At 40.4% G+C, this 25,773-nt stretch overlaps 2 protein-coding genes across 5 annotated transcripts; both read right to left on the minus strand.

The window, feature by feature from the left end:
- On the minus strand, positions 1-25,555 carry hoxa3a (homeobox A3a). 4 transcript variants are annotated; one of them, XM_057827406.1, is made up of 5 exons: positions 25,478-25,540; positions 20,370-20,450; positions 11,283-11,328; positions 8,199-8,703; positions 1-1,577 (listed from the first exon to the last, which is right to left on the minus strand). In XM_057827406.1, the coding sequence occupies exons 4-5, from the start codon at positions 8,584-8,586 to the stop codon at positions 832-834; spliced, it is 1,134 nt and encodes a 377-aa protein (XP_057683389.1). In that variant the 5' UTR covers positions 8,587-8,703; positions 11,283-11,328; positions 20,370-20,450; positions 25,478-25,540; the 3' UTR covers positions 1-831. The 4 variants fall into 4 exon arrangements, with proteins under 4 accessions (XP_057683389.1, XP_057683391.1, XP_057683390.1 ...); XM_057827408.1 differs by lacking the exon at positions 20,370-20,450 and having other exon boundaries at positions 25,478-25,555; XM_057827407.1 differs by lacking the exons at positions 20,370-20,450; positions 25,478-25,540 and adding an exon at positions 12,063-12,624.
- On the minus strand, positions 17,370-19,638 carry hoxa4a (homeobox A4a). The gene is made up of 2 exons (XM_057827414.1): positions 18,769-19,638; positions 17,370-18,381 (listed from the first exon to the last, which is right to left on the minus strand). Exons 1-2 carry the CDS (start codon positions 19,193-19,195, stop codon positions 18,053-18,055), a joined length of 756 nt encoding a protein of 251 aa, XP_057683397.1. The 5' UTR covers positions 19,196-19,638; the 3' UTR covers positions 17,370-18,052.
- Positions 25,556-25,773: the final 218 nt, after the last annotated feature.

Raw genomic sequence — 25,773 nt, forward strand, 5'->3', positions numbered from 1 at the left:
TTAAGAGAAATTTAATTCTCGATTTTCTCATAATAAAGACAAATTACGTGCATTGTGAAATTAATTTGAATTAAAACAAATATGCTGTGATCGTATTTCAATGGTTTTATTGATTTCGAACCGGAGCAGCATGGAATGTATATGAAATTGTTCGTAGTGTGGTACGAAAAGAAACTCGTGTTATCCTTCTTTCCACCCTTATTGCGTCGACTGAATTGATTTTGCGAGGAAACTAATAAAAAACTAAATATCCAATCGAAGAAGAAGGGTGGAAATGGAGCGGACTGAAAATAGAGGGACGACTCGAACCCACTGAAGGCTGTCAAATAATACCAGGACTATTTTTTTAACACTTAAAAAAATAAATAACATCAGAAAGTCCAAATAGAACAAGACAAGAAAAAGGGCTATTATAGCTCGTCACCCTTATTTTGACAAATGCATCGGATCCTTTCACAAGTGCAACAAAATGCATTAAAAAATTAACTTCAAATGCGGATAAATAAGTTCACATAAAAAAACGACTAACATGTTTACATAATACCCTGTTTTGAATTTGAAAAAAAAAAAAACATTTCAAAATCGATTAAATAGGCCCTCCTCGAGCCTGCGGAAATGTCTTTTGGAGCAAAATTAAAAGAGAAAAAAGATTATTTATCCTATATGCTACGTCACACGTCATCAAACTATAAGGAAAAGCTAAAGAAATAAAGAAGCTCGACGCAGTGTGGAGGCACACAAAGAAAAGGGGGTGATGCGGTCCGTAGGTGGCCGCGAGACAATGGGCGGAGTGATACGGACGGATTGATGGATCGGCTGCGCCTCGCACCGCTACAGATGAGTCAGTTTGGGCGCTTCCTGGATTCTTCCCTGAGAGTATTGCGGCGTAAGGTCCGTGTAGGTTGGGGCGGCCTCGCACCCGCCGTGGTGCTGACTGTTGCCCATCGTGATTGCTCCGTTGTAGTCCATGTTGGAGGACGGCGGCGGCGGGTGCGAGAGGTGGCTGAGGCCGAAAACCGACGCCCCGGAGTTGGGCGCGGCTTCCACGTAACCACCGCCGACGTACACGGGGCTGCCTTGCATGTAGTTGCCACTCTGCAGGGCGTGCGCTTCGTACTCGGGCGTGGCCGAGTCGGGGTACCTCTTATGGGAGTTGTTGAGAGGCGGTGGGTACGATGGGGCCATTCCGTACGCGTTCTGGTGGTTTTTAGTATATGAGGTGGGCGACTGGGACTCGTAAGGAACACTGTTGACCAGAGAATGCATAGAGGTGAGGTAGCCTCCCCCCGAAGTGGGGCCCACCGGACTGCGGGGGGACTGGCCCCCAGGGGACGGCATCATCCCCACGCCTTTTTGATCCTTCTTGTATTTCATCCTGCGGTTCTGGAACCAAATTTTGATCTGTCTTTCGGTCAGGTTGAGTAGGTTGGCCATCTCCACGCGACGTGGCCGGCAAAGGTAGCGGTTGAAGTGGAACTCCTTCTCCAACTCCACCAGCTGGGCGCTGGTGTAAGCAGTCCGGGCCCGCTTGGAGGCCGCCGATCCGGGAGGACTCTTGTCTCCTGGGCAGCTCTCCACTGTCAAAAGGAGGAGGGTGTCAATGGGCAATCCAGTGAGAGTGAAAGCAGAACACAGCTGATAAGACAACGCCATGAGTGTTTGCTGACTGTCGACATTGTCAGAGAGCCTTAATATTGGCCCATTTGGTCAAAAAAACAACCAAAACTCATTCCCTACCATTGACAAAGATAGACGTCCAATCCATATAGACTGAGAGGGCTGGCAGCAATCATTCCCAGTCTAAAAAGATTGGACGTCTATCGCCGTCAGTGGCTCTGGTGTCTATTGCGACTGCAGTTAACTGTTCCCAGACCACATTTTCATATATCACACTCACTCACGTATATCGCCGTCAATGGCAGTAAATGAGTTAACCCAACTGTTTTTAGAGGTACACTTCAAAAACTGTTGGGTTCGTATAGTAACCCAATCTTTGTGAAAAACGGACCAATAAACATTTATTTTCTTACACCCCATAAATGGCGTGATCCCTCGCTACTTCGCGCTTCAAACTTCCTCAGTCCATCGCAGATTTTTTTCAGTTTAAAAAAAATAAAATGCAGTATGCTGCTTAGTCAGGAAGTGCACTGGAGTTGCTTATTGAAGTTAACGATTATTAACAGATGTTTAGGTTTGATCTTGGAAGCCAAAACTGCAAAGCGCTGCATGCGTCAATCATCGTTTAACTTGTTAAACAGTTGCTGTGGCAACTCATTGTGTGTAAGTGAGCAGCTTGAGCAGATTGGAGTGGACTCACTCAATGAAGCATTTAACAAAGACAGACATTTTTCTACTTTATTATTGTTTTAAAAGAATTCAGTGACAGTAACATGTTCAAAACTTAAGAATGATTACATTTGAAGTGCTTAAAGACTATTTATTAAAATATATATAATTTTATTTTTGTATTATTATATTTTTGGGAAAAAAAGTGAAAAAACATGTCTTATATGTTTCTCTTTCCAATGCTAAATCATAATAATAAATATATCAGGGGCAGTACTTTTCACTTATCGCGGCAGGTTCTGGTGCCATTTAACCGTGAAAAATGAGGGATAACTGTCTTCATTTTTTTGGGTCAAAATAAAGTTCTTCAAGAGGTATTCAGTCACTTTTTTTTTTAAACAAACTGTCTCTACTTTGTAAATGTATTTAACCATTTATAACCAAACATATCACATTTGTGAGTCAAAATTTAATGATTTTGAGACTAATTCAGAATTTTGACATATCTTTCTCAAAAAAATTGATGGATGCAAGTCAACAGATGCATCTGCTGCAGGTTCCATGTGAAAAAAATGAAGATTTAGCAAGGGTTATAGATATTTGAGGGCTTATTATACATATAAATATGGATTTTTTTTTTTTTAATTTGACAAATTTGCAAAAAAAAAAAAAGTTGTAATAGTAGTTATTTTACTTATTTTATACTTATACTACTTACTTAGTAGTTATTTATTTTTACTTATACTACCCCCGCCCCCCATTGTTTTTAAATAGGAATTTAAAATAGAGCTTAAAAACCATTCAGAAAGTTAATTGACACTAAAAGAGACCAACTACAACTGCATTATGGAGTTGAATAACAAAATCTGGGGGACAAAATTAACCCAAGAGTACTTTATCACCCAATTGGGCCATTTTCAACCTGTTTCTATACAGTATTGACCAACCAAAAATTGGTTGATGTAACCCTACAAATAAGATGATTCAACCATTTGGTCAAAATAACCCAAGTAGTTGTTGGTCCCCTTTTTTTGTCCAAAATTTGTCGATTTTGAACTTATTAGTAGATGTTTTTAAACCACCCAAAAAATCGGGATGATTTTACCCAAACAATTGAGTCATTCAACTATTTGGGTAAAAATACCCCAAGTGTTAGTTATATGGATTAGACAAACAGGAATCTGTGGTTCTCTTAAACCAAACTGAAAAAATGTTCATTATGATTGCAGCTTGAAGTATGAGCATCCATGCTTCAAAACATCTGCAAATATTATAAACTGATCTTTGAACTGATGCAGAAGAACAAAGTATCCCATATGTCAAACTCATTTTCATCCTGGGACACATTGCGGTTTCTCTCAGACGACCCTCATGACTGTAAAAATCATATAAATGCATAATCACCTCATCTTATTACACAGATGGGCCTCCACAATTGCTGCTGCATGCATTGACTGCTATTATACACAAAATGCAGTGTTAAACCATTTGGTGAAAAAATGCCTGGGATTTTGGCTAACTTTACATTTTGGTAGACATTCTGTGTATCACAAGTTCTCGCCTAAGGAGAAACGAGCATATTATTCTCCATCACTGTCATCACAACATGAGTCCTCACAAAGACAGAATTACATGGAGTTGGTGTACCCAAAAGTCATGCGATGAAAGCGTGTTCCACTAAAAGTATCTCATAGCAAACATGAGTCTCGGCGCAAACCACAAAGCAGGAAAGTACAACTTTCAAATAGTAGGCCAGAGTGTCGTATTCGGAATCCCCGTTGCTTGCAGTTGCACGGTAGCACACGCCTAAGGCACATTTCTCATTGTGAGTGCAGCTTCCCAGATAAGCCTGCCCCTTCTTGCAGCCCGACTTCACAAAAGCCAGACACACTTCTTACTTTATGTGGCGGGCGGCCAACAACAAGCAGTAAATTTTACTACCTGTCGTGCAAAACGTGGCGCGGAGGGACTGGAGAATGACATAAGCTCCACTGAGACAGCATAGAATAGAATTTCAGGAGGATCGTGATGTAATAGTTTAGGAAAGGGGGGCAGTGTACATATATGACACAGAAAAGTAAGTATGTGATGTTCTTAAAATAACTAAAATAGTTGGGTTATTTTGATCCAAAAACTTCACATCAACCTCAGATGCACAAAATGCAAAAATGTACATTAAAAAGAGTTGGGTTAAAGCAGTTAAAAGGGCATTCATTACCACTTGAGTTAGCTTGATCCTCCAAAATGGGTTATTTAGCTATTTGGGTCTGAATAATCCAAGTGGTTGCTGGTCTCTTTTTCTCGAATTGGTTTATTTTATACCCACTTCATTTAGCATGTACATTTATTCTTAAGAATGTTTTTTTTTTTCAAATGGGTCAAAAATAGGCCAACAACTATTTAGGCTGTTTTGATCCAACTCACCCAGGTTTTTGGGTAGAATATAGTTTTATAACCAAAATTAGGCCATTTTAAAACCAACAAATTTGGTCGGTAAAATACACATTTATGAAAAGTTATAACTAAAACAATTTCAATCTGTCAAAAAAAAAAAGGTCTGAGTAACCCAAAACACCTATTTTTGGGGAGTCATGTTAATCCAATTGTTAAATAGTTGCTTTCATAATCCAAATTCTGTTATTTTTTCAGATATCTTTATTTTTTTCAATAAAGAAACATCCCTCTCACTCTCATATATATATATATATATATATATATATATATATATATAAGGCTGAAAAAGCAGTTTCTGCTCTTGCACCCCTCCTTAAAATAAACTGCTGTGTTTTATTTAAGCCAAAAGAACTGTTGCGTTTGATAGAACAATATGTCTATATGCTGCCATAGCAGATTCATGGCGCATTAAGCTCCCAAACTATTTTTAATTTGTCCGTTTTACCCTGAAAACCCCCGTTTACAGACGTCGCGCAACCGCTTTTGTTTCAACCCAGCCATAAAAAGAAGTAATCGTATTTATTATTCGAAATGTCTGTCATTTTTATCTTAGAATCATTAATTGATACATACTACATGGAGTTTTTGGATTGAAACAAGTCTCGTTAAAATCGTGGCGTCTTTAATTCTGCTCTCGCATGCTCTCATCTCCATCTTTTCTGTTTAATTTCTTTTTTTTTTTTTTTTTAATGCCCTCCTGTTCAGAAATTTTCTTCCCACAGAAAATTGAGCTTTCCAATGATGTGTCACACATGCATATTGGACAATTTTGAAATTAGGCCAAATTGGGGGTCTCAGAGCGGAACTTCAAGTCACCTGAGTGTTTTCCGCCATATTATACATATATTTCAAAATTGTCTGATATGCATGTGTGATACATCATTGGAAATCTCAATTTTCTGAGGGAAGAAAAATTTTTAACAGGAGGGCATTTTGAAAAAAATTAATGTTTTTTAAACAGCAAAACCCTATTTGGAGGTGAGAGCACATGAGACCAGAATTACAGACGCCATGACTTTGACGAGATATTATCGCGTACTTACCTTGTTTCGATCCAAAAACTCCATGTAGCATGTATCACTGAGTGTCAATACACAGCTGTGAATGGCCACAGCTGGATTATTTTGGGATTTTATGGGCGAAACATGGTAATATAACAAGGGTCGCGATGCAGAAATCACAGACATCAAGGAGTGGTCGAGATTTTCTTTTTCATATATTTACCCTTATAAGCGTTTTTTTTTTCAATTTTTCTTTGTTTGGATCAGTTATTAATCATCTAACATATCTGAGAAAATGCAACAGTAACAAAAAAAATACAATTAAGCGATAGTTATAAGGTAGAGCTCTGTGTCTTTTTTACAGACGCCATTTTTTTCATTGTGACATAATTTGTTTGAAAGTTTAAAATATGTGAGTGAATAATTTTTTAAAGTCGTTTTTTTTTTTTTTTAATAAAATATGAGACATCAATTAAAGATTCTAAGCTTAAAACTAACAGACATTTTGAATAATAAGTATATTACCTTCGTTTTATGGCTGGGTTGAAACAAAAGCGGTTGCGCGACGTCTGTAAACGGGGGTTTTCAGGGTAAAACGGACAAATTAAAAATAGTTCGGGGGCTTAATGCCCCATGAATCTGCTATGGCAGCATATTGTTCTATTAAAAACAACAGTTCTTTTGGTTTAAAATACAGCAGTTTATTTTAAAGAGGGGTGCAAGAGCAGAAACTGCTTTTGGCGGAAAACACAGACAAGACTGAAAAAGCAGTTTCTGCTCTTGCACTCCTCTTTAAAAGAAACTGCTGTATTTTAAGCTTAAACAACTGTTGCGTTTGATAGAACAATATGTCTATATGCTGCCGTAGCAGATTCATGGCACAATAAGCCCCAGAACTATTTTTAATTTGTCCGTCCTACCCTGAAAACCCCCGTTTACAGACATCGCGCAACCGCTTTTGTTTCAACCCAGCCATAAAACACAGGTAATTAATTATATTTATTATTTAAAATGTCTATCGTTTTTAGCTTAGAATCATTCATTGATGTCTCATATTTCATTAGAAAAAAAAAACGACTTTAAAAAATTATTCACTCACATATTTTAAACTTTTAAACAATTTATGTCACAATTTAAAAAATGGCGTCTGTAAAAAAGTCACGGATATCTTCCTCATAACTATCGCTTAATTGTATTTTTTTGTTAGTGTCGCATTTTCTCCGATATGTTAGATAAATAATTGATCCAAACAAAAAAAAGTTGAATTTTTTTTTTAAAAGGGTAAATATATGAAAAAAGAAAATCTCAACCACTCCTTGATGTCTGCGATTTCTGCATCGCGACCCTTGTTATATTACACTGTTTCACCCATAAAATCCCCCCAAATCCATCTGTGGCCATTCACAGCTGTGTCTTGACACTCAGTGATACATGCTACATGGAGTTTTTGGATCGAAACACAGTAGGTACGCGATAATTTCGCGTTAAAGTCATGGCGTCTGTAATTCTGTTCTCGCGTGCTTTCACCTCCAGATAGGGTTTTGCTGTTCAAAAAAAAATTTTTTTTTTTAAATGCCCTCCTGCTCAAAATTTTTCTTCCCCCAGAAAATTGAGATTTTAAGCTTTACAATGATGTATCACACATGCATATCGGACAATTTTGAAATTTGGCTAAATTGGGGCTCTCAGAGCGTAACTTCAAGTCACCTGAATGTTTTCCGCCGTTTTCAGCCTTGTCTGTGTTTTCCGCCATATATATATATAGATATATATAGATATATAGATATATATATAATCATTGCATTGTTCAAAAAAAGGAACAAGTAATCAAAAAACTGGATTTTTGGAGGATCAAATTGACCCAAGTGCTAGAGTGACCCTATTATAGCCCAATTGGGTCCTTTTACATGCTATATGTTTAATAAATGTACATCAATCAAAAAGTCCTCTGGGTCAATAAAAAGAGCCAACCAACCCAGTCATCCATATTCTTTGGTATGGGGGTCAAATGAGTATGATGGTAGTTTACACCATGCAGTTATTTGTTTAAAAGGGAAAAAACACAGTTATCCGTTTTGAAGCCATGCTACATTTTGGAGTTGGTCTTAGAGTGGAAGACTGGGTTGGGCCAACTGCTTGATGTTGGTTTGTTTGTTGACTCGGCGGGGACGCTATGTGATGAGTGCATGTGTGTGTTTACAGTAGGCAGAGGTCATCTGCAGGCCAACTGTGGGATCTAAGCCCAAAGCAAGGGGGCTGGGGAGGGAGAGAGGCCCTTTAAATTCCCCAAATGTCCTTTCCATATACAGAATTAAGAGGAACACTCAGACGTGTTGATGAAGTCGCATGTAAAAATTCCCTCAACGTGACGTTTACATTTGCCATGGCCTTCTCAGTGGGAGTATTAAATGTTTCCCCTCTCCCATAACATGAATGCCCAAGTTGCGTGTGTTGTACCTGAACTGGCGCTATTTGCGGGTTTCTGCTTGGTGTTCTGGCGTGACTCCTTCATCCAGGGAAAGATCTGCTTGCCGCGATTGGCCGACGACGGCGAGCCGCTTTTGGCTCCGCTCGGCTTGCCGGCATCCGAGGGAGAGCGTGAGGGCGTCGGGCTGCTCTCGGTGGACGGCGGCGGCGGCGGCTGCGCGGCGCTTCCGTCGCCGCGGCTCTCCGCCGCCGAGCCGTCGGGAGACTGCAGCGAGCAGGCGGGTCGATGGTAGTCACTTTCCACATGAGAGGCGCGGGGATATTGGACCTGATTGGCATCATAACTGAAGCCATTTGCGCTTTGATACGGGTAGCCAGTGTAAATTGCCGAGCTGTCGTAGTAGGTTGCCTTTTGCATCTCGCCGTTTCCCAATATTTATTTCACAAAGTGACAGGGTCTTGACACCCTTGTAGAAGAACATTGGCACCCCGTGGTCACGTGACGCCTCTCCGCCAATGGCCTCCTCGGGTGAACCTGGGGTTACAACAAGCACTGTGAGGAGACGAAATGGTGGCGATCCATCTTACTTTTCAATGCGGCCCTGACACTGCGCGCTATAGGCGAGCGAGATTGGGCCCGCCGCTCCTGCACAACATTACCGTTTACCTTATGGCTCGCTCGCGCCCGACGACCTTTTATTACCATCTGCGCTAAACAACGCTCAAAAGCTGACTCGGGGACGACGCTTAACAAGAACGTCATATTAAATCTGAGTAATAACAATCAAAATTCCAATGCGATTCCCCGTTGAAAACAAGTTGGATCAATTTTGGTTCTGACTACATTCCTTCTCTCTTTTTACAGATAATATCTTCCCCAAAAAAACCTGAAAAACCGGGTGGACATTATAGTGCATCTTTAGAACCACAATGTGAACTTTTCCTATGCTGACCCATAATAAAGGCATCTGGCGGCTGAACGTCCTGGAGCAAATATGGCAAAAGCGCATGCAGTTGAGCTACAGTTTTATCATTATGATACAATAGAACATATTTGGAAAAATTAAATCATTCGATTAAAAAATGAGTAGAATGGAAATTTAAAAAACCCAAAACATTTTAACCCTTCAACGCCTGCAACATGAATCAATTGTCAGAGAATGACAAAATTTGAAAAATAAGGTCTTAATGAAGCTTTTTTTTTTCAAATTTGTAACAAAGAATAATCATAATGAACATGTGTAATAAGCGCTCTAACATCTATAACCCTTTCTAAATCCTGATTTTTTTTCTCATGAAATCTGCAGATGAATGTGTTGACTTGCATCCAACAATGCTCTTGAGAAAGAAATTTCATAATTCTTGAATTGGGGTCTCAAAATCATCTAATTCTAAGTGTATCAAATGTGATACATTTGGCAATAAAACGTTAAAATGTTTTTGCATTTCCTTTAAATAATAAATCGTCTTAAATATGCCTTACATTAATTTCGTTTTAGAAGGTTATGATTAATTTACTAAGAAAATATATATTATTTTTAAAATACTTTGCAAAATGCATTGTTGCAAGCATGCCTGACAAGCAAATCAATCTGTTGAAAATGATGTCCAGCAAAACCCAAACTTATCGTCCCGATTGCATCTGCAGCAACTCCCTTTTCCCCGCGATTCTTTGTCAAATCCGCACATTAATCCCCCAAAAAGGGCGCCTCTCGAAATCAGCCTTGATCTCATGTTGTCCTCCTCCGCGTTAAGAGAAATCTGCTCGTGTGTGTGAACTCTTCCTGAACCGCGATCCAAGTCACACGGTGATAAATCACCGCGCGCGCGACACCCAAACTCGGCCATTTAGAACCGAGGCGAGCATATAGGCAGCTCCTTCCTGGCCTGCTTACCTTAACCTCTGACGACCAATGCAGAGTAGCGAGCAATATTTTCTCATTCAGCGGCGAAATCGATCAAAGTAGTAATCCGGAGGAAAGTTGAGGAAGCGAGCGAGCGCCATGCATGCACGCACGCAGCCACCACAACAAGGAGAGTCGAGAGAGGGGAGAAAAAAAAGAGGAGAGGAGGAGAAGAAGCCCCCCTTTGCTTTTTTTTTTCTCCTCGTCTTCTTCTTCGTGTCTTCCCCACTCGACGTGGATGTGTACATGGAGATTAGGAAAGCGGGCGGGTCAGCCAAGATAAGTCTTATCTGGCTCGGAGGGCTCCAATTGATCGTCAGGCCATTGGAAGCGATGCTTCTGCGTATAAGGAGGCTGGACCGGACTGGACTGGACCCTCTTGTGTGATCGCCACTCAAATGGCCCGAACCGCGTCGTCACACCATAGACAAGAAAAATTATGCAAATGAAGTCGCGCCTTAGTTCAAATTAAGCTGCTGCCTCTCCTCCTCCTCCTCTTCCTCCTCCTCTTCCTCCTCCTCATGCAAGCAAATGAGGGCGAGGGAGAAATTGAACATAATCACAAAAGTGCATCCTTAATAGAACCAGAAGACAAGGAATGTGTGTATGTGGGGGTTCTTAATGATTAACTGGATGAAATGACTTGCAGGCAAAGTGGATGGAGGAGCAAGCAGTGCATGCGTGGGGAATCCCTCGGCATGGTAATGTTGCCTTTTTTTCTTAAGAGAAAGAAAAACGTCTCGTCAGCTTTCAACATGCACGCTCGCTCCTTTTTTTTGTTGGGGGAAGAAGAAAAAGTCAGTCCGCGTGGGATGCTGAGGATTAATTATTGACCTCTTTGTGCTAAAACTGCTGATTCTTCCCCTCTCTTTTCAACAAAAGGGTTAAAAGTCATCGACGCGGCCGGTAAACAGATGTATCAAATATATAAATATGTATCGCACGTGCACATGGCTGGAGTGGAAATGGCTTTTTGAAAGGAGCGAGGCAGCGCTCCAAGAGGTTTCGTCGTCACGTTTATGGTGACAAATTACAGCTCGCAGACAAGTGCACCACGAGGAATTATTGCTCCCGGCCTGAACATCCAAAGAAAAGTCACACGCTGCTCATGGCAGGCAGGCAAGCCTTCCTTGAGGTGGGCGTCATACTTATTATTTGCCACAAATATAGGGAAGAAAAGAGAAATCAATAAAGAAGAATATAGACTTACCGGGGGAGTTTTGCGACGCTTGATGGGCTTTTATGGGCCCAAAGTTCTGAAATAAAGAGAAAAATAATTTCAGATTTTATTATACAATTATACATATGACGAAATATTCTTTCAAATCAAAAATGTGAAGCAAAACAAGCCACTCCAGTCAAATGTTTAGTCAAAGAAGGTAGAAAATAGCTTTATGCAAATGCGCTGTTTGTTGTTTCCCTCTCGGCCGGTAAGCATTTTTCCCATGCAGCAACGGATCGAATAGTCATTAGGTGCGGAGCCCCATCTTCCCCGAGTCCCGGCGCCCATAAATCACGCCGCGGCGCCGTGACCTCAGCGCGGCCGAGCCGGCCCGCCTGGCACTCCGTCTTCCATTACAAGCTCCTTTTCCCCCCAACGGCGGTCACCTACTTTCGCACTCGTCATTTGACGGGAATCAACGCTGTTTACGCACAAATCAAAATACAATAGCATGAGCCATTTGCTTAAGGTTTGTAAAATTATGACCATTTTTTTTCTAGAACTCATAAAAATGTTACATTGCGGATTCCAAATATTAATTTGTCAAAATGTTTTCACTTAAAATAATTTGAAAACAAAACCACTAATTGAAGGTATAGCAATTTTATTTACATTGTTACAAACTTGATTTAATATAAACGCCTCTTATACTAGACTCTTATATAAATATAATTTTAGAGGCCATATTTGTGCGTGTGTATAATACATAACACATATTTACAAACATTCATACATACATATATAATTTCATCAAGTATTTATACTGACCTCTGCTTTTGGCTGCAATAACTCACCACAAAACCGAACAATCGGCGGAAATGCCTCCAAATAAAATCCATCCTCCCAAAGCTCGAGGTCTCTCCGCGTGGAAAAACATATCCGTCTGTGACAGCCGTGTAATACATCCCCCACACACAACACTCACACACACAAGCATACAAACACATGCGTTTCTCCTATCTGCTTTTGCGTTGTTGTTTTTTTACTGCTGCTGCTCTCCAAGCGATATAAGCTGGTGGAGGACTCCCCTCGTGAAAAGTGGGGCTATCACGAGAATCATCGAGTTGCTCCCCGCTGCCATAACATGGAGTAGCGTCACGTGACTTAAATCGCTTTTATTTCAGCCTGTGAATCATTAATGGCAGGAAAAAGGAGGATTCAGCAGTGACACCCACGTTTGCATGGATGTATCACTCAAGACTTTTTGTTGTAAATCAACATTTTTGTACACGATTTTTGCACCAAAATTTTTTTTAAATATTGTACGAATTAAATGCTTGTGTACGAAATGCTACAAAAAAACCTGGGGTGTAAATCACCAATTTGTTTTGAACAAACACATAAAATGCTAATTCTTATATGAACAAAATATTCCTTTGTGCGAATGAAATACGTGCACAAATTACTATACAAGAATACAAAACTAATGGTGTAAATCATCGATTTCATTGGGATAATTTGCAGAAAGCTGCTAAAAACCTAATTTGTGCTGACAGAATTTTGTTTGAATGAAATACTTGCGTACAAAATATTATAAAAATACAACACTATAGGAGTGTTAATTAGTAATTTTATGACGATACAGCATTGATTCTTTAGGCAATTAAATATTTGCCGATATTACAAATTCTTCCATGATTCAATTTTGAAAAATTTGGGATTTAGCATATACCGTAATTTTCGGACTATAAGCCGCTACTTTTCCCCCTCATTTTGAATCCTGCGGCTTATTTGTGGATTTATTTGGGTTAATTAGTAACACTTTATTTGACAGTGGCATCATAAGACTGCCATAAAACGGTCATAATTATGACATGATATTATCATAGGCATTGATAAATGCTTACGACTGATGTCATTGAGTGTCATCCGGCAAATTATGTCACTAACTCCATTTATGTCCAGCTCGGATATTTTACATCTATTCAAAAGTGAGATAATTTGCAGGATGAAACAAAATGATGTCTGTCATAAGCATTCATTATTGCTCATGGCAGTGTCATATCATTATTATGATGGTCTTATGACAGTCTTATGGCACCACTGTCAAATAAAGTGTTACCAAATTCCATAACTAGCAATTAATGAAACAACTAGAACAGTAACTGAAGAAATAGTTAGCTTAGAACATGAATTTTGACTGTTATTTACGTCTATAGCACTGCAATGCATGCTAGGAGGCATGTTGGACAACAACAGTGTTGACAGCAGAGGTTGACCGTCTCCCCTAAGAGAACAGTGATGGCCAAATGAAACTTCTTGAAACTTCTTGCAAAATTTGCACAAACATGTAGCTTCACTTAAATTTCAATAATTTGGCAACGTTGTAAAAAATGTTACAAAATGGCTCAGTATCGCCCCCTGGAATTTAAAAAAAAAAGGCTTCTCCATTTAGGTTTTTTTCAACGTAGAGCGATGAAATTTTGGGAGTCGATACCTCGTGCAAAAATGCTTCAAAGTCTCTTGCACCCATATTCCAAACCCAACAGTAAAGCGGGTATTTTGGATTGAATGTTGAAAACCAGGCCATTTTTGTTGAAAACCAGCGTGCACCTTTGAGACCATTGCGCCGAGGCAGTTAGTTGGATCCTCCTCAAAATTGGTGAGACTCTTCATGAGAATATGAGATGTTAAGTTATCAAAATGGTGAGTTTTCATTCACGGGCCTGACCTGGGCGGAGTACCAAAGTCGAGCGTTATTTGGGGTTTAGGGTTAGGGCTTCTTCAGGGCAAATGAAAATGAAGTTCAGAACATGCTCGAAAAAACACCAAAATTTGCACATATCAAAATGGTGAGATTTCATTCACGACGGTTCATGGACGTTCATTTGGTCTTATGACAGCCTTATGATGCCGCTGTCAAATAAAGTAGTACCGGTTAATATTTTTTGGTATAAATATCCTATAATACAGTGAGGACAGCTGCGGCTTATAGTCCAGTGCGGCTTATCTATGAACAAATGCCATTTTCATGTCAAATTTGGTGGGTGGCAGCTTATAGTCAGGTGCGCCTTATAGTGCGAAAATTACGGTAGTTAAATTTCATAAATTTTTATTTCGCAGCAAAAACTTTTCAGAGTAACATTTTAGGAAAACCATAGTTTTTTTTAAATGTTTAAATTTCAATTGATCTACTAGATATCGGTGCTAATAGATCAATGCTGTTAAGTGTCGCATCCATTTTTTCAGGTATTGTTTAACTCATTTTCTGCCATTGACGGCAATGGATTTCCAATGCATTTTGACAGGGAGAGGTTGGTAGTGAATTATCGCTGCCAATGAGCTAACCTCTATGCTAACCACTCAAAAGTCTTAACTTGAGCTCGCGAAGGGTCTTTTTCTGTCCTTCTCCGGCACCGTTTGGCGCTTGTTTTCAGTCAACACCAAGAAGCGGGCGTGGAAAAATCCCACCACGTCAATTAATCACTAGTGGACATCCGGCCCTGCACTCCCACCCCTTGCGGCCAGCCTTTGTGTTGCCAAACATAAGCGGTAAACTGAACATTTTGCTTTTCTTCTCTCTGATTACAGACGGAATCCCATCTCGACTCTTGTATTTGAACATCGAGCTTCTCTGTGACGTCTTGGACTCGTTTACAGCAAGCAAAGCTTCTTATCATGTCAGCGAGGAGGAGTTCAAAGAGCGCTTGGACGATGGCCAGAACAAGGAGCGTATCTTTGCACAATGTTGACAAGCTGCTCTAAACAGCTAGCTTAAGTCGAGATATAGCCTGACATCAGTGATCGTGAGAAAATTGAATTCCTGCAGTGGATTTACAGAAGTATATCACATGTGGTTTGTTTTTTTCAATAAAGGTGACTTTAAAACTGACGTCTGTCTTTTAATGGAGAAATATATTAAAAGTGCAACAATAATAATAAGCATAATGGCAAGCAACTTACGCCCTGAGGACTCTGTTAATGATTTACAATTGTTGCCGTGGTCCATTGTGTTTTCTTCTTCAATGGACCTTTCATTTCAAGTTGTCCTGACAACTTGAAACCGCCCTACAGTTCCCTTTATACTCAAATAGTCATGGACATATTGAATCATTAGCTGCAATTGACGGCGATAGACGTCCAATCTTTTGAACTGGCAGCTGCCAAATTCTCTCAGCTTGTGTGTTGGCAAAAAGTCAGTAGCGGAGTTTCTTATCATTTTAAACGGCTTACTGAACTCTCAACCTAACTCATTCCGTGCCATTGACGGCAGCAAACGTCCAAGTGTATGTTATTTTTCATCTTTCTGTGAATTTTAGTCTATTTTAAATTTAGATAATGGATGGATGGAATTTAAATTTAGTTTCTGGCTAATAGACGTCTATTCCATTAAAACTAGGAAGGTTGGCAGCGAATAAACTTCATTTGTGCTGCCAGTGCGTTGACAAAAATACAGTTAAACCCATTCATTCGTGAAAGTTGACGCTGTCAAATACATTAACTCAAGAACAAGTGTGAAGGAAAAAAATGATCAAACTTGGAGAAATCTTGTACAAGAGCGTCCGTTTTCAAGAGCTTGTCAAGATAAATCGGCTTGGCAAAATGGATTGGACGTCAGTCGCCTTCACTGACTATATTAGCAGTATAAATCGTGATTTACTGATAATTTGCAGAAAGATACAAAAAAAAGTAATGGTAATTTGCGCGCTTAAAATATTAATTAGTGCAAATGAAATGCTAACTTATGTGTACAAAATACTACTAGGAATAGAATTGAGCTGAATCATTAATTTCATCATGATACAACATATCGATTCTTTGAATAAGGATATGATTACCAAGTCTGCCACAATTTAATTGAAGGACCTTCGATCAACACTGTTCCATTTAACCCAAAAAACGATTTATACAGTGAAATTTTGAGGTTTTTGGCACTTCTGCAGATGCATTTGAGACATTTTTTGAAACAAAACGTCATATCAGACGTGTGATCCATTTCAACCTGAAGAGACTGGCAAATGGATCGGACAACTGTCAACCTTCAATAGGAGTGAATTAATCTAATCTAAAAGAAACTGTGGCTCCAAAGCCGCATGTGGCGCTAAAATCTACCACTTCTAGTTCAAATGGATTGGAATCTCTCACTGTAAATTTAGATTTTAAGTTAAAAATTTCAATTTACAGAAATATTTCTTAAAAACATACACACTTTAACGCAAATTAAAAGTCTGCACTACTATATTGAACACACGCAGACATATTTTGAATTGACTTCAAGCTACTCACAAGGCATCCTGGTCAGTGCGGGAACAGAAGATGTGACCGGCGCTCTGAAGAGATGACTTGAAATGAAAATATAAGACCCATTTTCCATCTATTTCTAACCCGGGGCCATTCATTATTCAACGTGATGAGCAAATTAAAATTTCAGCACATTGGAAGTGACCTCTATTGGCAAATGACTTGAAATTGGACTTCTTGGTGGAGTCACACTCAGCACTATTTTGACATGACATTAATGTATATTTTGAATATATTTTTTTAAATATATAAATTAGAATCTTTTTTTAATTTTGTTCTTCACCGTGCCGTTTCGGGGTCACAATCTGCAGCGCGAAGAAAAGACTCTCGGGGGTCTCAGCACTGATGTATGGTCTGAACATTGTATGTGTCGAGAGGTCAGGGGTCACGAGAAGGGCTGTGGGCCGGTGATTGGTCAGCTCGGCCGTGTCCTTTGCTTGAACCCTTCATTGTTTGGATGTAGCAGGTAGTGAGCAACACTCGCACTCTGGTGCACTTAGGCAGGGAAATAAGAGGGAAATGCGATTGGCGATTTGGGTTTAGGTGGCAAAAGTCGAGCCGGGAGCTTTGTTTGGAAAGCGCATTGTCAAATTGGATGAAGCAGAAAGGGTTAAATTTACAGATGAGGATGATTGTTGAAATTTAGAGAAAACTCCCCTAAATTTGGCATCAGAGGATTGAGTTTCACATAATTATCTCTAAAATTTAGACTTTAAAAAGTCAAATTATCACAAACAAAATACAGCAATCCTATTTTTCCCCAAATACAAATCCTACATTTGCTCTTCGACGTTATTCCATCATTAAAAATCAAAAGCCATCTCAGCCTTACAAGTGAATCCACATTTATTTCACAAGGACATTGAGTCTACACAACACAGGGGTCACTAGTGAGACGTCGACACAAACACGAAGGAATATTCACAGTTTTCCAACAACACGACATGAGACAAGCGAGCACGAATCAAACAAATAACTGACGACACTAAACTAACAAGCACAAAAAAAGTATCTGTAGAAATGCACTCCTCGTTGTGCCTTCATTTTGCCTATATGTACATTACAACGTGGCCGTTTCACCTGCAGGACTATACATTCGAACACACAACCGTGACTACAATGGAACTCCTAAAACGAATCTGCTTTCAAAATCACAACTTTCAAGTATATTCGAATTTTCCGTGGAAAATTTGACTGGGAAAAAAATCCAAAAGGACAGGATTCAAGCGTTTGCCTTATCCATTTGGCCATTTACGTGAAATGCAACACTTTTTATTTGATCCGTTTAACTGTCAGTTATCCTTCATTTGTAACACAAAAAAAAAAAAATAAAATCAAAAGCAAATGTGAACCCTTCAGTCGCCATTGCGGGAATTGGAAAAAATGGATTTCAAGCTTTTATGTGAAGACGCAAAAAAAGGGGCAAATACAGCAAAAATATTCACTCGGTCCGTCCATTTCCACTTGTGTTCTTTGCTATCTCAGTCTAGTTTGGGTTTTCATGGAATATCGGGCCACTATAGAGCCACAGTGCACGGCGTGGGGACGAGCTGTTGGCCTGTTTTCATCTGCTGTTGCTGGGCCCCGGACGTGGACGAAGACGAGGCCGAATTGGAGCGAATCTTGGTATTGGGAAGCTTGTGCTCCTTCTTCCACTTCATCCTGCGGTTCTGAAACCAAATCTTGACCTGACGCTCGGACAGGCACATTGTATGCGCGATCTCCACCCGCCTGCGCCGGGTCAGGTAGCGGTTGAAGTGGAACTCCTTCTCCAGCTCCAGAGCCTGCTGGCGGGTGTAGGCAGTGCGGGACCGCTTGGGCACTCCTCCGGCGTAACTGGCATTGACTAGGGGTGCATGGAGGTCGAGGGAGGAGGAAGGGGTGAAAGGGGTGGGGGGGCGCACACACAGGCAGGTGTTAAACACAATTCCTATAGATTCTGCCTAAAAACCAATAAAGCGACGCACTATTTGTTCAGAATGTTTACGCACGTCTAAAGCATCCAGGGATGAACTAAACACGATGGGATATTACACTCTGGCTCTACTCCAACGGAGGAGGCAGTTTGGGTTAAAAAGCGACAGAAGAACACAGGCGATAAAATTTACGAGGGTCCTTAATTACCGACCCCGCTGCTCCATAGTCGTAAATTGCAGCTGTAAAGTGGGCCGCCTGCTACTAGTGCTCCCTCAACGCGCGCCAATGTGTGTTTAAAGCCTGACGAGAAACTCACCGGTGCTAACGTGGACCTTTTTCATCCAGGGATAGACCACGGGCTCCTTGCCCTGCTTCCCCGCGCAAGGGTAGACTTCCCCGGCGAGGCTGCAGTCTTTGGCGGCCCCCGCTCCGGAGCCCTCCTGTAGGCGCGGTCCGTGGCTCTGAGCGAGCGTCGTTGGCGGCGGCTGAGCGGCGGAAAGGTGTCCGTCACCGAAATCGTCCAGTCCGGCGGCCGCGGCGGGCACGCCGGCGTAGTCGTAGCCCGGTTCCGTGTAGTTGGACCTGGGGTAGGACGGCTCTTCGTGGTGGGGGAAGCCCGAGTCTTTCGGCCGCTCGTAGTAGTCCCCCGGGTTGGGGATGTATCCGCCCTGCTGGTATTCGTCGCATGGAGGAAAGGACGGCTCGATATAGTTGGAGTTTATCAAGTAGGAACTCATGGTCATTAATTTGTGAAGTGCAACAATACTAATTTTTATCGCGCTGTCGTTTTTCTGATCTCCACAAAACCCTCCTACTCGCTGTCAAATGTACAAAGTTGTGTGGTCACGTGAGCGCGGCCGCCAATCCCCGCGCGTCCTGCGGGCATCATGTAAACAGGAACCAATGGAAAGCATGGCACTGGCACCAGCAGAACCTCGACGGACTGGCTTACGTAGCCTTTTTCCCTTCTTCGATCTTATTAGATCACAGCAAAACCAATCAACTGACTTGTTTACTGCGCGTCGTTAAACTTGTGTGGGCGAGGTTTCAGATTACAACGCAAAAAACAGCAGAAACAATACCAAATATGAGGGGAAATAGTCATAATTTGTGATTATTAAAATATATGTGGAATTAAAATTATGTCCCTATTGATAAGGGGAAAACATCTTAGTAAAACAAACAAACATGGTATCATCAGCAACACCTTCACGCACACTGACGTGCATGCAGATCCTCGAATCATACGCTTATAAAAATACACAGCACCCCTCGCATCACTGCACAAGAAATTCCGCTCATTTCGGCTTGAAAACAACTGCCGATAATAATCAGATCATCCTTGCATATCTCATAACTCATCAATAAACACACATGGAAGATAGATGACAATATTCTTCGAAGCACATTGAGAGTAAATGTCTTGCGAAAGGTTCGAGCAGAAACAATTGCTGAATGCAGCATGTATGGTCAAGCAACGGCTGCAAAACAAAAACGCTACGAATGCGTGCAGGATTTATCATACAAGGACGAATATGTTTGGCGAGAAATATGAGCAATATGTGAAAAATTTTTAAATATACAGTTTTTACTATAAGTTATCTTATATGCAAACATCTAATTTCAGCACAAATTAATAATATTTAAATGATAGCTTTGCCACTATATCACCTAAAAGCATAGGTGTCTTTACTATAAATATGATCAATAATTATCACAATAATACAGACTTTAAAATGACTGAAAATTATGTTTTGCACTATTTTCTAGCGTCCATTATGCATCTATATATTAATATTTGTTCATTTATTCTTAAGCATTTACCAGTCTTATTTTTTACTAAGTGAATAAATAAGCACATTTCGTTTTGGTGCATTCAAACCACCCCCAAAATAGTTGTAAATCCACATTTCTAACCTTCAGCCATCACGTGTCGGTGCAGCCTCCTTTCCTCCACGTTGGAGGTGAACCAAACTCGTCCAAGATGCTCCGAGGCCTCTGCAGGCACAAACAAGAAGCCCAAACTTTACAAATATTCCAAAGCGTTTCCTTTCTCCCCTTTATGCCCCCCTCCGAAAAAAATCCCCTTCTCTGTCTTCACTCCCCCAAACAGAGATAACTTGTGCCTGACCCCAAAGTGACACAGTTTCCATTTTGTTTCTGATTAATCTTGCCCATTGACAGTCTTTGTTAAACAACAAGGCGTGCCCCCTTCTTCCAAAGGGGGGACATTTTCATATCACTTAGACGCGCTGACCCGCTCTTCACCCCGGACTTGGACTTCTGGACAAGCGTGGATTTGAGGAGACCGTCCACATGCATGCTTGGTTCCCTCCAACGAGGAGCTCTCTTGTGAGTACGATCAATTTTTTGCACATTTTCTGATCTAATCTTTAAAAAGAAATTCCGAGATTTTCAGTACAAATTATACTAAACGAATGGATTGAACTGTGATTATTACTAAAACGGCAACATTATTGTGGAAGCAGAGTATAGGAAGAACTTAGCGTGATTTTTTGGCCAGGGTAGGTTAAATTATAATTAATATAATTTTTCGATAGGCCTTTGCACTTGTTGCTGTTTGCTAAGCATATTTGAACGACCGTATAATCAAGGCCTGCGTACATGTAAAACTAAATAATTGGCTAAAACGTCCATTCTATTTCAACTAGGAGAGGCTAGACGACTATCGCCGTCAACTGCATAGACGCATGATCATTCATGCCCTCTAAATTCAAATAATTGGACATCTATTGTCGTCAAATGCCAGTGGAGTGTGCTGTTCCACTCCAGAATTCCAGCAAGGTCTGCTCAGGTAAGATTCATTACCTGCGTGACAGCATACTGTAAATTTAGATTATGAGTGAAGTGCTGGCGGCTCGCACAAGGTCTCTTGTCTATGTGTAATAATAATGAATATCCTTGCGCGTTCAATGTGAATGTGGCGCATTCTGGGTTAAAAAAAAAAAAAAAAAGTCAATTTGCAGAAAATGTATGAAATGTTAGACAATATGATCGTGAAAGATGTTGTGGGATTTAAAAAGGCATTTAAAAGATGAACTCGGGCTTGAATTATCTTTATTTTTTAGATTGTTGTCAAGTTCAAATGGATTAGTGGATGCGTGACGGTTGACTTGTTTACATTGTCATGATTTAAAATGAAATGTGTGGTTGTAGAAATAAAATTGATTAAATTACCACTGTGAATGTATTTTTTATAGTACTTTTTGCTAAAAAAAAATATTAGGAATTCAAGTTTATCCTTAAAGACATCACGGACAAACACTTAAGATTTAAATATTACAAATAAAGAACAGTGAATGAGTAATAAAAGCACAAAATTGTTAATTGGTAAATATTAGAAATTAAATCATGACATTCAGTGAGCTAACCTCAACGAATAAATCAATAAATTTGTCCACTTTGCCATTTTATTGATGTGAATATAGCAGTCATGACTTACTTTTAATGATAATTATATAAACAACCAATTCAGATTAAAATTAATGTTTTTTTCCCCCAATATCAGCTATAATTTCAATGAATTTCTTTTTTTTTTAATCCACGAAATTATCTTTTACAATCCCCATTTTTACACACACGCACACAAAACACAATTCTGTCCCTAAAAGTAAAATTCAACCTGAAATTGCGTCTTCTTTAAATCCATTCATTGTGCCCCCCAAAACCATCTGTGCCATTTCAGTCCCCCTAAAAGCTTTCTATTCAACACGATCGGGATGAGAGCAGCTAAATGATTTTTAAGGGGTCCGGGGGCTCTTTTCGGGGGGTGCATGTGCATGTGCATGCAGGCAGGGCCTTCCCATTACGCGGTGACCGGGTCGAGAGTATCAATCGTCCGAATGCAAATGGCGTCCCCAAACATATCAAACGCAATTTATTCAAAGGAAATTCACCAATCAAGCGCGATAATAAAACGCCAGCCACTCCATCTTGTTGGCGGGGACGGCTGCGGATGGGGTTGGGTGTTGGGGGGTGCCCGGGGTCACCGTGCAAGCAGGGTTCACCTGGAGTGCACGCTGCAACATATGTAATCCAAAGCTATTCTGCCTTTTGTGTGCAGGACGACGAGTCAAGATCGCTATTATGAGCGAACAGATGACGGAGACTTGCTCGCGCCTCAACTTTTGACCCCAATTTTTCCTCTCCTGCTATCTCGCTCCATTGATGCCCCCCGAAAAGATTTCCACCTGTGCCGTCTCCTCAGACGTAATGGTGAGGAACGATGAAATATGCAAATGAGCTGGGGAAAAGCAGCAGAATGTTTTCCTTTCACAGCATCCTAATGTTATTCTTTGTTTTGTGGAAGGCCGAGGAAGCGTGTTGCTTGCATGTGCTCTGCACAGCATTTCGCAGGCTGACGGTGAACTTGGCCTAAAGCGAGCTCTGCTGGTGGCTCGGAGAGCATGCAGATTCATCTTGGAGCTGCGTGACCTGCGCGTGAACCCTCGCAGGCTGCCAGCACAATCTTTTGACGTATGGCTTCGCATTTTCATTTCGAAAAAAGCCAAGCTCTCTCGCTTGTTTTATTGGCATTGTGTTGGGAGGACGACGCGCCTAACCTGACTGCATGAGGTGGCTTCTCCCATGAGCAATGGGCAATAGGCATGGGATGTATGGGCAGTAGGGCTTGATTAAAGTGTTGGGAAACGATGAAAATAAGCAGAAAAGCTGAAAAATATCCATCTGATATGTTGAGTGCTTATTTCAATGAGGGGTTTTGTATAGGTATGGTGGAAAAAGAAGGGAATATTTGAATTATGGATGCTTTTTCATTGCAGTAGAGGTCATGTTAGCTTACATACAGGACAAATGAATGTGTTTATATACTTTTTGTCAACATTTTCACATTTATGATTTAATTAGATTGATATATTCAACAATACTTGCATCACACTTTTCTCATATCGGCTGAAGCAGTAAGTTCTAGTGAAGTTGTTGCCCAAAAGATTTATTGACCAGGTTATTCAACAGGCATGCCAAATAAAATGATACCTTTGTATAAAGTTTTTGCACTTTGATTTATTAAAATTGATATACACCAATATGCTTTCGGTTGTGTTTATTTACTCTTTGTTGATTTGCTGGAGAAGCTTGGTTCTGATGTAAATATGATTTATTTGCAAAGTTATTTTAGATGCAGTCCAAGTATATTTACATATACTTTCGTAAACAACTTTTTTTTTTAATTGTTACACACTTGCTTTCAATGTGGTCGATACTTTTTGAAGTTGCAGTTACACCATATATGGCGGAAAACACAGACAAGACTGAAAAAGCAGTTTCTGCTCTTCCACTCCTCTTTAGAAGAAACTGCTGTATTTTAAGCCAAAACAACTGTTGTGTTTGACAGAACAATATGTCTATATGCTGCCATAGCAGATTCATGGCACATGAAGCCCCCAAACAATTTTTATTTTGTCCGTTTTACCCTGAAAACCCCCGTTTACAGACGTCGGGCAACCGCTTTTGTTTCAACCCAGCCGTTCAAAATGTCTATCTTTTTTTTTCTCCTTAGAATCATTAATTGATGTCTGATATTTCGTTTAAAAAAAACGACTTTAAAAAAATTATTCACTCACATATTTTAAACTTTTAAACAATTTATGTTACAATGAAAAAAATGGCGTCTGTAAAAAGGTCACGGATATCTACCTCATAACTATCACTTAATTGTATTTTTTTTTTTTTTTTTTTTTTTGTGACTGTTGCATTTTCTCCGATATGTTAGATGATAAATAATCGATCCCCCCAAAAAATTTGGAGAAAAAAAATGTTTAAAAGGGTAAATATATGAAAAAGAATATCTCGACCACTCCTTGATGTCTGTGATTTCTGCAACGTGACCCTTGTTATTTTATCATGTTTCACCAATAAAATCCCCCCCAAAAAATCCAGCTGTGGCCATTCACAGCTGTGTCTTGACACTCAGTGATACATGCTACATGGCGGTCTTGGATCGAAACAAGGTAAGTACGCGATAATATCTCGTTAAAATCGTGGCGTCTGTAATTCTGCTCTCGCGTTTTCCAATGATGTATCACACATGCATATCGGACAATTTTGAAAGTTGGCTAAATTGGGGGTCTCAGTGCGGAACTTCAAGTCGTCTGAGTGTTTTCCGCCATATATTCTTTGACTGATAGTTGTGATTGGTTTCTGAATATGTTTGCATTTGACAGAAAAAGTTAATTTTTTTAACGTAAAAAAATACATAATTAAACAAGGATAACCCCAGTTTTTCCCGCATTATCAAGACGTGGATGAATTCGAATCTACATTAAGGGAAAAAAAGCTTTTGGGGTATTGATTTATAGTAAAAATGACTTTAGAAAATTGTTAAAGCCCCAAACAAGTAAAGCAAGTTCCAACTTGTTTGTCGTCCAAATGAAGACAACAATGGCTTCTCAGCCTCCTGGTCCGAGGTGAGGTCACCACAAAGCGAGAGTGACTTTTCCAAAAGGGTGTGCAGGGGCGGGATGGCTTGAACTTTTCAACCCCGAACCCAAAATGACAAGGCTGACACAAAACGGAATTCCTTTTCCAACGTCTCCCTGCTGCTGTTTGTCCCCGACTTGTGTTTACTTGACACTGTTTACAGCCGAGCCCAAATAGCTACGTGGGGGTGCACTTCCCCTAAAAGTCCAATTGCACTCAGCGAACAAACTCAACTTTGTGTTCTGCGAATTGTCCAATGTGATCAAAAAAGGCGCACATCCTCCAAGACGACAAGTTAGTGGGTGCAAATGGACGCTGAGATAATGAGCCAACATGCAAAAATGGATTATGAGTCGCAGCCCAGATGGAGGGAAACAAGTTACACGGGGAAGGAAGCAATTAAATGGCCATGAGCCGGACCCAACCCTGCCTGCAACATCTGCCCAGACCAGAATTCAGCCCAGCACCGCTGACAAATTAGCCTAATGTACTAATTGGGAAAGATAGAGGGAGCTCATACAATAATAAGCAGACTTAACACAGGCTCGCTTGTTCTCCAAACTCACCCGGAGAGGCGCTCCTCATCCTGGCCATGCGTCCGGTTCAGCCCGGTCCGGGGCTATCCTCTCCGCTCTGGTCAAGCAACACTTCTCGGCAAGCTGCAAAAGGCAGAGTCAGAGCAAGCCTGGTCGTCAGTGCGATTATATGTTATGTGCAATATACTGTCAACTCCCCAAAACCATAAAACTTACTTTAATGGCCACCACGTGACCGTTTATGGCCAGTGAGCCTATCTGGACGCGCTCCGGATGATTTTTACGATCTAATTCATAGACAAACCGCCCCCCCCCAAACCCCCGTT

The sequence above is a fragment of the Corythoichthys intestinalis genome, chromosome 22 (genome assembly GCF_030265065.1).
Source record: "Corythoichthys intestinalis isolate RoL2023-P3 chromosome 22, ASM3026506v1, whole genome shotgun sequence".
NCBI classification, from domain to species: Eukaryota; Metazoa; Chordata; class Actinopteri; order Syngnathiformes; family Syngnathidae; genus Corythoichthys; species Corythoichthys intestinalis.

Coding starts and splice junctions, on each gene's coding strand:
- hoxa4a (XM_057827414.1), bottom strand. CDS start 19,195: ATGACCATGAGTTCCTACTTGATAAACTCCAACTATATCGAGCCGTCC. Junction 18,382..18,768: donor AAAGGTCCACGTTAGCACCG/GTGAGTTTCTCG, acceptor ATGCACCCCTAG/TCAATGCCAGTTACGCCGGA.
- hoxa3a (XM_057827408.1), bottom strand. CDS start 8,586: ATGCAAAAGGCAACCTACTACGACAGCTCGGCAATTTACACTGGCTAC. Junction 1,578..8,198: donor CGCAAATAGCGCCAGTTCAG/GTACAACACACG, acceptor TCCTTTTGACAG/TGGAGAGCTGCCCAGGAGAC.